General features: G+C 39.5%; 1 protein-coding gene across 3 annotated transcripts in view; it reads left to right on the top strand.

Annotated features, from left to right (window-relative positions):
• Positions 1-1,421: 1,421 nt before the first annotated feature.
• Positions 1,422-16,173, top strand: part of pde10a (phosphodiesterase 10A) — a 76,161-nt gene continuing 61,409 nt past the window's right edge. For 2 of the 3 annotated variants that reach the window (XM_054798857.1, XM_054798855.1), the window contains exons 1-2: positions 1,422-1,738; positions 2,372-2,530. In XM_054798857.1, coding sequence (XP_054654832.1) covers positions 2,458-2,530 — 73 coding nt within the window. In that variant the 5' untranslated portion in view covers positions 1,422-1,738; positions 2,372-2,457. The remainder of the gene's footprint in view (positions 1,739-2,371; positions 2,531-16,173) is intronic. The other variant, XM_054798856.1, reaches the window with a different exon arrangement.

Genomic DNA, 16,173 nt, shown 5'->3' with positions numbered 1-16,173 from the left:
ATGTACAATACTAAATTCACAATTTAAATGTGTCTTCTTAATGCCTTACATTTGTATTTTTGTTCACTTAGCCATTTTTATGCTTCACAGCGCTTAATTTAGGCAAAAAATACGCAACATCTGCGTTAATATGCATATTTTTTCACTAATAATTTGGTGTATTCAACCACTAAACAGCATTTATTAATATATGTTTGAAAACCATGAGAATGAAGCCACGATGTGTCTTGCGATGTGGCAAGGGACGACTGTACATTCAATGATAGCTAACGTTTTGTACCTAAACTTTGCCAAATTGCTATCATTAGCTGACAACAAACATAACCAGTGTGTGATAGTGTTACGTTGGCATAGCTTACGTACTTAAAGCAGGATATAATGCTAGCCATGCGTTCAACGTTGGCACCCTCTCGGCAGCTGGAAGAATCAATCCCTTTAACTGTACATGTGATTAATCTGCACACATAAACAGAATATGTGCATGGAAAATTGAGATGAGGGGCTGTAGGAAAGATATGTGGAGTAAATCAAGGTTGACGGACAGGAAGTAGTCTATTCATTGCAGAAGGTCAGTGTATAAGGACATCATAACATCCTCCTGCCTCTCACACAACACACCGACATGAGCAGACACACTATCAGGAGATTCATTTGTGAGCATCTCAATGCACAAGCTACATTGTACGAATTGCAATAACAACATGTGTTTTGTCTTTCATTTCCAAAACTCCAATTGTAAAGACAAATAAAAGGATCATGCATATATATTTTAATGCACAATGCTAAAACGGCCAATTTTGATAATAATCATATTTGGTGCAAAAAGGAAGCCAAAAATGATAGGTCATCCATGGTGTAAAAAAATGGGAAAAAAACATGAAGGCAGGGTATTTCTCTAAACCTAATAATCCCATTATGATCACAATGAAAAAGCCTCTCTGCCAAAGCAGGCAGCATTGACGCAAGCATGTGTTGACGTCAGCAGCTGCAGTGGAAGGGGGGGAGGGAGTAAAAGAGTGGGGGGTGTTTGCCTTTAGAAAATACCACCAAATACCAGCGTCAGCGAATGCAGCCCTTCACAATTAAACACTATATATACTGTCCGTGTGTGCGTGTGTGTAAAGAAGCATGGATAAATGCAATGAAATCAGTATGTTGCCATGAAATGTGCAGATATCCTGTAGGCGTTGCACTGTAAATGTAAAGCAGATGTGCTGAAAGCAATATGATCCAGTGACCCTCATGGTGCGTTCATGAATAAATCAGCATGTGGGAGAAGTGCGAGAGAGAAAGGAGAGAGAGTATGTGTGTGTGCTCAACTGGTGGCACCCATCTGTGACTTTTTTTTGTAAGAGAGATAATGTGTGATATTTGGTGATCACTGCATGTTTTTTTTTCTTTTGAACCAATGGGAGCACAGATTCACATGCACGCAAATCCTTTGTTGTTTTTTTTAAACAGAGGAGTTGTCTTCTCTTTTTAATCCATTATTCTCTGAAATTTGCGCATTTTTGTTGCTATTTTTTTAACTGTCACATTCCATTTATTTATTTATTATATTGATTATTTATGCTGTTGCTGTCTGACCAGGAAGTGGGGTAAAAAGGAGCTGCTCCTAGATGGTCCTCATGACACAATGCGTGTTGGGTCCATTTATGTCACTTTCACTCGTGGATTAGGAGGTTCTGCAACCAGCACAAAGCTTCGTGGGATTTATTATGTAGCCGTGAAAAAGAAGGTATTGTCACAGAGCGCGCACTCCACACCACTTCACAAATTTTACGCACACGTGGAATCCTCTCCTCCTTTAGACGAGTACAATTGTCACACGTTGCTCAATGTTGCTTCTGCACGTTCGTCCACAGTAGAAAAATCCTTCATCGGGATGTCCATGAGTTCCCCTTTAGATGACCGCATGTGCTGTGCGTCATCCACGCCTGATTATGTCGTCTGACGTCGCATTGAGGCATTCACGCCAAAAACCCAACAAAATACAGCACAATGCAACGTTTTCAGGGTGCATCGATGGTTTCAAAGCGTGAGTGCGCGCCTGTGACGAAAATCAACTTTTCACGCACACGAGACGTGGAGCAACAAGTTTGCAACGTCGTGCGTAAATTCCCATCCGATCAGATCCCTGCGCGTGAGTGCTTCACATTTTATCATTTGTGGAGAGGAACACCATCCAGGAGGTTGCTGGTCCTCGGGAAAGTGAGCACTCTGGATTATTACACACACTGGACTCTTGGAAGGACACGAGGCGCGCACACACACACACACACACACACACACACACACACACACAGACACACAGTAGCTCTGAATGAACACCACTCATAGTTATTGTCACCTCTATTGTCACCCCACACAGACTGTTCCACGGGTTGTGTATCCTGCCGGTTGAAGAAGGTGTCCCCCACATTGTCAATCTGCGCTGGATTCTTTCACATCCGGCAAATGTCGAAGAAACGGAAAAGTCTGGACAACTTGAGCTTGGAGGATTCTCTCTTGGAAGGTTGCAGTGACCAAGGTAGGAAACATCATCTCTGTTAACTTTCATGGCAATGTGCATCCACTCAGCTTTACAACAATGCAATGTAATCGTTGTCCTTGCAACATTCTACAGTATTTTTGATAATCTCTTATCAGTCAAGTCACATTGGAAGTGTTTGGACCAGTGACTCTTCAGTCACTAGTACCCCACCTGTATAACTGCCAATGACAAAAGACTGTAAGAAGTTGTGTTGAGTTCCGTCCATCTGTTTTCTAGTCTGAACATCCTCATTAAGACTACAGGTGAGCTGGAGGCTATCCCAGCTGATCAGGACCAGTCAATCACAGGACACATATAGTCGTTCACACTCACATTCACACCTTCGGATAATTTTGAGTGTCCAATTGGCCAAACAAGAATGTTTTTGAATGTGGGAGAACATGAAAACACCACGCAGCTGCTCCAACAGAGATTGAAACCCCAGATATCCTGACTGTGAGGCACATGTGCTAACCAATACACTACTGTGTTAAGATATTAAGGAACACTACTTCTCATTATCTTTTTTTCCCCTACATTTTAAAAGTTGGTATTGCACATTTAGGAGCCATGCTTCATTTGGGTTTAGTTCTTCTGGTTTGTTTTGGGGCTAATTGTGGAGTGCTATAATTGGTTGACCACTGGTGGCGATATGGAGGTGTTGCATATAGGTATGGAAGTGACAAGGCATAGATTAGGGTGACGGGACGTCACACGGTGTTTACCACTTACACACACACACACACACACACACACACACACACTCATGCACGCCATTGCACCACTTTCATACCCGCCATTTATTCAACCTGCCATAACATTTGCCATTCTGGACATTGAATTAATTTTTTCACTCGTACGCAATAAACATAATATTAACTCCAACGTGATCATCTACCTGGAGATTTCATTATTGGAGCGTGTTATTACCTGGATTCCCCGCACCCAGCGACTAGAATGCGACATGACAGCCCATGAATGCGTCGCTACAGCACAATTTTGAAGAAATACAATAGTTTTGCACCTTTCTAAAATATACTAGTAACTCCTAGCATAATCTAGAGCAGCGTTTTTTAAAGTGTTCGTCATCTTGAGAAAAAGAAGAAAAATATTTTTTTCAAACATAGCTACCCTAACTTGAGTCCTGTTTAACTCTTTCAATTCCAAAGAAGTCTTTTCAAAAAGTAAAGTTGACTGCCAAAGACGTCTATTGACGCCTTTTTTTCATGGGAGCTACAGATCAGAGTCTTATTCATCTGTGTGTGAATTTCTGACCTGGAGTCAATGTATTTTTGTCCCAGTTGGGGACGACAGTTCTTTTTTCCTCCAACCGGCAGCAACAGATTGTCTATGAAGAGGACGGATTGTGAGTTGAGAGAGGAAAATGGCGTAACACATGCAGAAATCGAGCGGAGACCAAAAATACAGGCAGCTAACGCTGTCACAGAGCTTGTCTGGCGGTGGATCTGCCTTTAGTATTGACGCGATCGCGAAAGATAGAGGTGACACGGGTGATGTAGGTGACGTAGACACAAATGCAGTTGACAATGGCGGCCGTGTGGCGCAACACCGGAGCCTGACACCGGAAGCAGTTCAGAGTGGGGTGACTCAGAACCCAACCCTGATTCCTCTGACGAGTGGCTGCCGTCTGGATCAGTCAGCAGCAGGGACTCTTCCCCACATCCAGCAGACCCCACCGTCACTCTGCTTGAATTTGCTTCTCTGCAGAAAAAGCTTCTTTTCACTGTTTTTTGGTCAAAATCAGTTGTTTTTGCTGAAACTACCCAATGTTCTACCGCCAATATCTAAAGACCCAAAAAGGCTCGAAACAAACATTTTTTCTGATGAAAGAGTCTAAAGTTTCTTTAGATAGTTTCAACGTTTATGTATATTCCATGGGTCTTGAGTTCAAAACTCAAAAACAGTATGGAGCTCTCTGCTCTGAACATGGCTGGCAGTCAATAGGTTAAAGGCAAAATCATTTCTAATCCCACCGTTGAGAGAGTCTGTAACTCAGTAAATTTAGTAGTACACACCTCACATATCACCAACCATTTTTAGTCTACCTTATCAGGGGACAATAAATACAACTTAAATTAACAGAGTAGTCAGTGCACAGCTTGTGCAACAGTATAGATTTTCTGTCCCCTGAAAATGACACAGCACACAACAATTATTGTCTAAATAGCTGGCAACACAATTGAGTACACTTCACAGTGAACATGTCCACACTGAGTCCAAAGTGTGAATGTTTAGCGTGAGCACCATTATTATCCAGCACTGCCTTAATCCTTTTGGGCATGGAATTCACCAGAGCTGCACAGGTTATTACTGGAATCCTCTTTCACTCCTCCATGATGACATCACTGGTGGATCTTAGACTGGAGGCATACGTGGCCACTCCATCACCTTCACTTTCATCTTCTTCAGCATAGCACAAGGAGTTGCGTTTGGGATTGTCATCATGTTGGGAAACAATCATGCTGACGATCATCAGAATGTCACAGAACATGCTGCAGTTCATGTTTCCGTCAATGAACCGCAGCTCCTCAGTGCTGGCAGCACTTGGCTGTCCCAGACTGTGATGCCACCACCACAATGACTGACTCTACTTGGTACTTGCCAGCTGTTTAGACAATAATGGCTGTGCGTTGAATCATTTTCAGTGGGTAGTAAATCTACACTGCTTTACAAGCTGTACACTGACTACAAAGTATATCAAACATTCATTTATATCGGACTGTCCCTTAAGAAGATGCATTGTATTAAAAATGTGTTGGGTGTACTTTTTTGTACGGTACTGTACTAGGAATGTTTCTAGTGTTTCTCAACAACCCAAACTTACAACAATGTACTCCATAACATGCACATATAAACTAATGATCAAATCTGTATAAATACCACAAATATTTTTTAATTCACTCATGTCATTTACTCACAGTACTTGTGTACTATACTGAATGGGGTGTGGGGGTTGGTGACAAGTCATGTCTGTACAGGCCCGACAGAACGTTTACATCAGGAAGTGTGAAAGTCATCCTGTGGTGTCAAACTGCCCAAAGCACATGGTGACGATGAAAAACACTCATGTCACTTCATTAGGTACCTGTATAACATCCGTCTGAATTGAATAAAAAAATATCACTTTCACAAAGAAAAGTAGAATGTAACACTATACCAGGGTGTCCAAAGTGCGGCCCGGGGCTGATTTTTTTTGTGGCCCTTGGCACGTGTTAAAAATACAATTAAACAAGAAAAATTAAAAAAGTAACAACAATAATGGAACAAGAGCAGTCATTTTTTCAAGAATAAAGTAGAAATATGAGAATAAAGTCATAATATTGTAAAATTACGACAAAAAATTTGACAAGCACAATGTCGTAATGCTATGAGGAAGAAAAAAAAGTACTTTTCACAATAATTTCCGCAATATTTGTAAAAAAAACCCAAAACAAACAGAATAAAGTTGCAATTTTTGGAAAATTTGGCTGCGAAAAATTTGTGATATTATGAGAATTAAGTCAAAATATTATTGGAATACAGCCGAAAAAATTTCAACACGACAGTTGAAATATTTGTAAAACATAAGCAAAAATGCAAAAACGAGCAGTGGAGAAAAAGTATTACTGTAATACTTTGTCACTGTCAAGTTCTTTTGGACTAATGCCAGCCTGCACTTGAAAAGGCTGAGAAGATTGTAGTGGACACTTTATCAACTCAATTCCAGTAGAATTTCTTGAGTTTTATTTCACACTTCAACTATTTACAGGAGCTTGTCAGGTTGGGTTGATAACCTTTGAATCAAGGTCAGTTTTGCATCATAGTTGTATCACAGATTTGAAAGACGTGCATTTTTAGCATCTCAATCGGCATAGGAATTGTCATGCTCTTTGGTGAATACAACTACAGTCATGTACAGTCGTGTGATGCTTATTTTTTTAACAATGTTCTCAAATAAGCCAAATTCAACTGAACACCTCCCACTTGACCTCCTAGTTCTTGAACCTAAGGAGAGCACACTAGCCTTTTACACTTGCTCCTCTGCAGGTGTCAAGATGTACATTTAGGCAGTACAATGCCAAAGCTATTGATGTAAGAACATAAGTGATTTTGGCTATTATCAAGAAAGCCATGGAAATAGCTAGATATCAGCTCTTAAATTAAACTCTTATGAGCTATTTTTGTTGTCATCATTTGTCCTGACAAACGTACCTTTAGTTGTACCAGGCATTAAAATGAACAAGAAACGGAGGAAACGAAGTGGTCTAATCATTTTTTCCATGACTGTATTTAATGTAACTACGGATGTGTTGACTTACCAAACATGTCATTGGTTTAGCGTGTCTGATAGCAGGGTTTATCCTTTTAACCATGCCAGAGGTGTGTCCTTCAAGTGGACTAGGCTATTTTCTAAACTGCACTGTAGTCTGGTACCGCAGATGGTCCTGATCATTTTAAAAGACAAATTTGTAATAATCGTCATTGTAATTTGCAGTGGTGCAGACCGGATGGCATCTTTTTTCATGTTGAGGCCGGTTAGAGTAAGGAACAGTTCTGGACTGAACATGTTCTCAACATGTGACATGTTGACGTCACAGGCTATGAGTCTTTATGGGCCCAGGCCCAAATGAGAGTTTCCCCTTGGCTAACACAGAAGGAGAAGACGGGCGCTTCCTTGCCACGACTGTGCCTGACATCTGTGACCACTCAGGGGGGGCACGCCCACTCAAGATGTTACCATCTTGCATATTGTGATGATGAAATATAGATAGAAAAGTGGGTTATCTGCACATTTCCAATGCATTAAATTAATCTTACAGTGTATGGGAAATAGTGTGACTTGTGAAAGGTAATAAACATGCTTTTGAGTCATTAAGACTGTAGTTGTTCACTGAGAGTTGCTGACTTTGCGACCAGTCCAGGGTGTACCCCGCCTCTCGCCCGTCTCTGGTATAGGCTCCAGCTCACCTGTGACCCTGACCAGCATAAGATGGAGAAAATGGATGGATAGTTGGATAGCGGCTTTGTGCTGTACCTTTGAAATACATCACTTTGCATAAGAGACCAAGCCAGCCGTCTCGCTGCCTTGTGTAACTTGCAGGGGTGTCACTCCACATCAACTCACGAGACGAGATGATACATGAGATTGGTTCCACAAAGACACGATGAGACGAGATTTTAACATTGATTTTAAGAGAAATACAATGAAAAAAAAAATGACTGGACAAACAAACTTATTTATTTTACCGAGTCACAAAAAAAATGCATGTGCATTTTGAAATGTTTACTGTCTCACAAATTGGCGCTGAACAACCACTCATGTTATGATGATAGATAATAATAATATATCATAATAATACAATATTTCCTTTAATATGTCATCTTTTCACTCTGTAGCAGTGGAATTGCTGTTTGTGACATGTATTTTCTCACAGGCAATTCGTACTGTCTGTCAAACGTTTGCAGCATTTCTGGAAATGGTGGCTTTTCAACTGTTAAAGAGCAGCATTTCTTTTGCAATGTATTAAACTACACTCTGTTAATGTACACCATTTTGGGATGTTCTGTTTGTATTTACTTTGCCGATCAAACATCGCAGTGAGTGTTGACTGTCGGTGTGTAGTTTTTTTTCTCAGATGGGAAAAGTGGGGCGGGTGGATATATTTAGGTGGGCAAGTTCGTTTTGTTTGTGTTGCCTCCACTTTGGAATAAATTTGGCATACTGGCTCATTTGTGTCGATGGGCTCACCTTGCTCATTAATATTCCTACACGGGCACTGTGGCATGTGGCTTTGTAGCACCTTTTTTCTTTTTTACCTTGCATTGCTCCTCATGAGGCTCCACTGTTTTGCTGTGTATTCTAGATCCCCCGCCTCCACCCACCGTGACAAAGTGACTGTATGACTGACAAAATCTCACTCCGTCTCACAGTGTCTCAAGCTAATGTCCAGGAAGTGTCTAGGTGCTGAACCAATGCACAGAGTGAACTCTATTCCTGCCTGTTTGGAGGGGAGAGTAGGAAAACAGGCATGCTGCACATGGCAATACAGTATATGGAGGCCGGGAAAATTATTGAGTTAATTTTCATTTATCGCATGATTAATTAATTTCTTATTGCAAGAAATTTTGATCTTGCAAGATCCCGTGACACCCCTAGTAACTGTCAGGACATGGTTACCCGAATGTAGATCACTTTATGTCTTTCTATTTTTTTTATGATTTTCAATCTTGTTCTGAGCAGCCGGTTCTATGGTCTTCATCATGTTTATCCTCTTTGCCATCCTTGGTACCCGTTTGCGGAGGCATCACAGGCTACTGTAACACTGCAGGTCAATTCCGATTTTTTTGCTCATATGTGACCTGTGTTCAGTGACGTGCAGTCAGTGGGGGCATGATCACGTGTCATGATGAAAAACAAAAAACGAGTAATAACATAAAATAAATATTAATATTTGTCCGTTGAACTGTATTCTAAATGTATATTCTGTGTGATTTCAATCGTTTTTAACATTTTCTTAGGTAAAAATTGCTGAATTTGCACATTTCCTGGTCAAATACAGGGAAGAAACCTAAGGTGAGGCTGCCTCAAGCGTCTCTTCTCAGCTTAGAGCACAAGCCCAGCCTACAGTCCGAGTGCACACTGAATTGGATCATGGCGCCTCCCAGTTTCTGTTTGTCACATGTCGCCAATAATACTGCATAATGTTGCAGAAACAGTTATTATACACCTTTTTCTGCAGCCTGTGCAATTTCTTTAATGTCAGTGTGATAATGACTCTTGCTAAGAGAAATGTTGAAGTTGAAGTTTGCGCTTTATGTATATTATTTGTCATAAGGTAAGATAAATATGTGTGTGTGTGCGTGTGTGTGTGTGTGAGGTGTTTGGGGGTCTTCACTATAGAAGCGGATGTATGATTTATAATATAGTGAGAAGAAATGTCATTATCCGTGGCTTTAGCTTGTCAGTGTAACACAGCGAGACCTCATGTAAACACACCCAAATGTCCACCCATGCTTATGGACACACCCATATCTTATTGGGGTGGTTGTTTAGCACAACACTGCCCACTAGTGGTACTGGTGTGAATTGCAGAAATACATCTTAGGGCGTCTTCGTCTGTCATATCTTTTCTACTTTTGTATTCATTGAAACCGCTGACCTTTCATTAACTGTCTGTAATGACGCAATGGTGGTTAGATGACTCCATCTCTGTGCTCAAACTACATCAATAACAGACGCTAGGTGGCGCTAAAGTATAAAGCTGGAATTTAAGGAGCCACATGATGGAAGTCCACCTTGATGCAATAACAAAGTGATGTTTTGCAAGATACTGCTCATACATGAATTTATAATAATTGTCAACAATGAATAGAAGGAAATTCATTTTTTTAAAAGTGAAAGAGTCATATTATTACATCAAGGCTATCTATGTATTATTTTGAAATAGCAGAACCACTTCATTACTTAAAAGTCAGCTATAGATGTTACAATATTGTCAGCGTGTATCTCCAAATTGTATTCATATTTTCATTACAACTGAACATCAAAGAAATGTTGGGTTTTTGTCATATAAAAATTTTAAAAAAAGGAGATACATGCTTTTTACTGGCCAAATGATGCAACATGAGTGAAGTGTGTTCGCGTGAGTTGTGTGTCAGCTAGACTTTATCCATGTGTTATCAGTAAACAAGCAGAGCTGACGTCTGGCTGCTCGTCTTATTTGGCAGCCAGGCTGATAAGCCTGGACGTCAGCGCCCATATTTCTCACCTATGATTCATATTCACCTTATTTGGCTCGTGATGAGGGCTGCTGCAGGCAGCCGGCTTCCGCTCGTCTGCTCCACCACTCCCTCTTTTCTTGGCACTCAACATCTTCAAGGTCTCTCATTCTTTGCTCTTCAAGGCCTGAACTTTCATCAGGTTACTACTATTTATTTGCACTCTTTGTATTTTGCAATATCACTGGGTTTCTTTGCCACTGAGCTACCCAAACATTTAGGAGCCTACAATGTCCTTTTTGGTGTTTGTGCATTTTTTGCACGTTTTCCTTTTCAAGCACAAAAGAAAATGCTTTAAATGAACTATGAACTAGAATGGCTATTAACTCGAATGGCAGCCATAAACAATCGTCAAAGATACTAATCTCTTGCATTTACCCTAATTTTGCCTTAAAAGAAGCACATTATTTCCTGAGAAAGGAGGTGACACGCAGCCAAATGTCCAATCTTGTATTACTACTACTACTAAAAATAATAATAATCATAATACTCATAACAATAGTAGTAGTAATAATAACAATATCATCATCATCATTTTAAATCATTATAATAATATCTAAAAGTGCATTAAAAATATATCAACATTTTTCAGGTTCATGTTACAGGTTGAGGTAAGTTATCCAAGCTACATGAAAGATAATTACAGTATAATTCTTCACAAGGACACTGAGTTGAGTTGATTTGAGGATAATCATAAAGGCCAGGTGGATAATTAATTATACATGAAAAAATGAATTACAATTTAATTCCTTTTTTTAAATTTTAACAAATTCATGTTAATTAATTTAATTTTGCAATTTTGCAATATTATCAGAATACAGTTTTAAGCAGCTTGTAAAAGTAATAGAAAGGATCACAACAATAAATATGGGTAAGCAATTAATATGACACATGCGATAATAAAAGTTGTAGGGATTGAATAAATAAAAAAAAATCTATGTTTGGTCACTATATTTTGTATTTACATTCTGCATTATGTTTTGTATGCTTATGCAAGTGTGCAAGACTATAATAAATATTTTATAATCTGGTCGCATTTATACGAATACATTATTTTTGTTATTACATATAGTAGTAATAATAGCACACATAGCACCAATCAAAAGCATGGACACACTTTCTCATGCTGTTTGAGAATTTGTATCCAAACCTTTGATTGGTGCATTTTAACACAGCTAATGTGTGTTTGCATGTGTAGTCCATAGGCCTGAGGAGGCTGTGTGTGTGTGTGTGTGTGTGTGTGTACATTTCGTTAGTGGTTTAATGTGGAGCTGCCACATTTCTCTTGTGTTTGCGTCATCACCTATTTAAATAAAATCAAAGGTATTTCAACCCACAGTTAAGCCCACTCGTGTGTGCTCTTGTTAAAGACACACACACACACACACACACACACTTTGCACTGCATTTCTATTAGATTGGACAGTGATGCGTTTCCCGTGGTCGAGTGACGTCCGCAAAGCAAATGAGCGTTTGTGTGACCACATGCTCATCATTATCATAAACGTCCTCTCCAATTGCACATGCAATAATCTAGGTCATAGTTATGTTCCAATAGAAAAAAGCAGGATTGGTATTAGTGGAAGATGTATGATTGTGTAAATTGTTTGGCTATTATACAATGTTGTCTTTTTTTTTTTAAATGAAATTGGAAAATCGCTCTGAATGTTCTGACCTCGTGAAAGGAAAACATTTTGACAGCAGCTCAAGCTGGAGAGCAGCAGTCAAATGCAAGATATTTTTATGTTGTGCTGAATGAATGATTATACAACCAAACTCACCAAGAGGTGATCAGACTTTTACAACAAAGTGTCAGAGCTTTTCCTGGAGAAGGCCAGGGTGCATGTACTTCATATACATGTATGTATGTATATTATATTATTGGTGACAAACAGGAACTGGCAAGAGCCATGCTATCGTTGTTTTTTAAATTTGTCATCATGACTGGCGACCTGCTTCCCCTGACTGCACGTCACTGGTGTGTCAATTACTTGGGATTTTTTTGCCATTTGCTGGTGATCCTCGAACAAACTGCTGTATTTCTAATAATGGGAAGTTTCAGTTTGTAAGCTATTTTCTCTTCATAAATGTCACATTGTATCAATAGCAAGAGTTGTGTACATTTGCAAACATAACATTTTTTGTTTGTACCTTAGCCTGTTTTTTACACTCACTGGCCACAGCATTAGGCACCTCAAAAGAATCTAATGTGATCAAATAAATCAGTGTGATATTAATAATTTAACCGGCATATAAAAAACGTTAGCCAGGCAAATGTCAGGTAAATATAACAATAAGCACCTGGATAAACATTACCCCCTTGGCAGAGGTGATAATGCTCGGTTTCGACACTTATCAGAGAGCTATTCATTGGGCAGTGATGTAAGAAGTGCACTGCGTCATACTGAAAGGTGTGTCTAATATTTTTGTTTATCTTAAGAAAAGGGAGTTGTGCATCCGGCGTAAAACCGAGCCAAGAAGGAAGAAGCTGAATTTAAAAAACAAATTAAATGCTATTACTTCTTTGTGAGTGCTGAACGGATTCTACAGCGCTTGTTTTAGATTTTATTCAAATGAAAAGTGTTCTTAATGAAGGGTCTGGTCTGTTTTGTGAGGTTGGATGACTTCCAAGTTGTTTCAGTTCCAAAACCCCCCCAAAGAGCTGTAATGATTGTGACTCAATGTTTTGGTCAAAAAATATGCATCTGCTGAGTAGAATTAATTTGTGTGTGCAATTCATATTCAATTAACTGTATTGCTCATATTGTACTGAGCAGCCAGTAGCATTTCTGATTCTATGGTCATCATCACCATTTTCCTTTTTTCCCAAATGTTTCTACGTGTTATACAGTATAACATGATAATGCCTATTTGAAAATGTGATAAAAAAAAATGTACAAGTCACCAGGGATGCGAACGATAAACCGATGCAACCGGATATCCGGTTGAGGGCCGAACAATTACGATTCGCCGGTAAAACAATCCTGTGTCGCTAAAAATCAGCCATAAATCATTCGATGAATCGATTGTGGAGACATGCACCAAGTCTTGCGAGAGAAGCAATGGGTTGACAGTGTCTTATAAACAACGCGAGAGCCTGGGCTGCCGGTGAAATGTGCCGGCCGACCGGCTGGCTCGCTGATAGGCACTGTCGCCCGATAGCCAGCCGGTGTTTGAACGCCGAAGTTTGGAACGTCTTTGGATTAATTTTAAGGAAGGGTGCAGAGCTTGACCAGCCAGACCAGCAGAAGCGAGTCTACTTTTGTATTATTAACTGGACTGAAGGCTGAGACGTTTTCATTGTTATATTTTATATAGATACATACATTGATGTTTATTGTCTTTGCACACAGTATACAACGAAACTTATTTTGGTGGCTCCACTTCCATTTTTAGCAACAATAGGACATATTAAAACTTAAATGTTGCAAGTCCAAATACAGTATATATATAAAATATAGAATGTAAAATATTGATCCCATCAAGGATGAAGATGTTCATTCAGTCGAAACCATATAAACATTTGACGTTATTCTGTTGTCTTTATTTTTGCCAGTGCCTTAGAGAATACTTGCGGATAAGATGTGCTCTTTTGCACATTTGAAAATACTGTAAGAATGCCACTTTCATATAATTGGCATGTTAATTTTATAATGTAAGATTAATATCTACATCAACAAACATTAACCGTATCGAATCGCATCGTTTGTACACTGCATCGAATTCTCTTTTTAAAATATATCGATTTTGAATTGTATCGTAACCTGTGTATCTAGATTCGAATCGAATCGTCTATCACAAAGAGATTTACATCCCGTATTAGCGCTTTTGTAGTAAATCCTACGGCGCAAGTTTGCTTCCAGTGGAATAAAAAAACCTGAGGCAATTTAAAGGTCATTAAAACCTTGTGTGTGTGTGTGTAAGAAACACAAACACTGCGGCAGGAATAATTACTGCCAGCACTGTGACGTAGACGACGTGAGGCTGTTGCGAATAGCAGTAACAGCATCTCCTGCTCGAGCCCGCCTGCCCCGTCTCTGACTTCATTTCCTCCAGCTCTGACGCAGGTACCCCACCCCCCACCATCCCTAACACACACACACACACACACACCTCCCCTAAACCCAACAACCTTCTCTCATCATGTTTTTTTTTCTCACTCATTTGTTGCTTTTTTTTCATCCATTCATTCATTCAATTGCTAAGCTTGCACTGCAGTGCTCCACATACCGAGGTGATGTAGTCTTTTTACACAGTCTCGTGCTTTGAACCACATTCTGTTTCATGTATACCTGTCTAGGCTGAATACTGCAAGTTAAATAACAAACTAAATATTTCACCCACGTGTGAAATGAACTGCACCGACCTCATGTTTGAAGTTCCATCACATTGAGCTCAGTTTGGATTTTTTGAGACATTGATGCCAGTTGTTATTTTCAACTGTCATGCTCCCACCTGTGTACTCCATGTATAAGATACTGCTGACATCATTAAAGATATTCTACAGTGCACCATGATACAAAGAACGAACCTTGAAAGAGGATGTTAAGGCCGTTATCCAGCTCAGCTTGCCATAAAAGGCGACCTTCACGTGATCGGCTTGTTTCCTGTTGATGAGCCAGCGCTGCCAGCACCTCTCCGGCAGGACCATGCAGGCAGATGCAAGTCAAATTACTAGACGCAACATGTCATCACTGTTGTGTAATGTACAGTGCAATCACTTCAACAGCTCGACCCTTATTCCCATCATTGTCATTAAGGCAGAGGCCCATTCTAGAATGTGAACTTTAGTGGTTCTCAGCCCCCAATTAAAATGTTAGGTATACAGGACCATATTACCAAGACAACACTTATTGCAATTTGAATGCATTTTATAACATGGGTTGGATATAATACCATAATACATAATACAATAATACCATAACATACAGATAAATAACAGATATGCTGTTACACCTTGAATGCACTTTAGTTTGAATGATCTCTGTGTAAAAGAATATAGCTTTTCACTAGCAGAGACAATTTAGCGAACAAATACTGTATACATTGTTATGTGTGTACATGAACAACACAAGCAGCTATTGCAGTGCATTTGAAGACTTGTAGTATTAGCAATGTATGTATTATATACTGACTGGCTGGTATGGACTTTAAAAAATATTTTTGTACCAGCGTTCAAAGCCATATTTTCATGGTAGAATGCGGCCAAGTAGCAAAAAAAATCCATATTTAAGCAAATTGTGCATATTTTTTGCCTAAATGAAGCATTTCCAAGCATAACAATGGCTAAATGAACTAAAATACAAATATAAGGCATTCGTAAGACGCATTCAAAGACGTGGTGCAATGCAGTATTCTACACTGGTCACTAGGTGCCAGTAATTTTACTCTAATGTTTGGTGTGGCACACAAGCATCAGACTTGATCGCTGGAACAACAGGCTTTTATTGAAAGTTTGAATTATCTCACAACAGGCTTAATAACATCAAAATCATAATAGTAATAATCATAATAACACAAACTACAGTTCCACTCCACTCCAAGCTAAAACTCAACTCTGAACCCTCAACGTCACTTCCTGTCCTACACACGTCCGGAACACATTTATTGCAACAGACGAGCACAAATCTCATTTGTGTCTTAAATTGTTTAAATTGTGTAAAGGTGATTATAGGGATCTTATATGCATGTCTACAGGGCTCTAATAATATCCATCCATCCATTTTCTATACCGCTTCATCCTCATTAGGGTTGCGGGGGTATGCTGGAGCCTATCCCAGTTGACTTCGGGCGACAGGCGGGGTACATCCTGGACTGGTCGCCAGCCAATTGCAGGGCACATATAGACAAACAACCATTCA

The sequence above is a fragment of the Dunckerocampus dactyliophorus genome, chromosome 14, assembly GCF_027744805.1.
Source record: "Dunckerocampus dactyliophorus isolate RoL2022-P2 chromosome 14, RoL_Ddac_1.1, whole genome shotgun sequence".
Taxonomy (NCBI): Eukaryota; Metazoa; Chordata; class Actinopteri; order Syngnathiformes; family Syngnathidae; genus Dunckerocampus; species Dunckerocampus dactyliophorus.
Note: the sequence above shows the minus strand (reverse complement) of the source record. Positions and strands in the feature narration are given on the sequence as shown.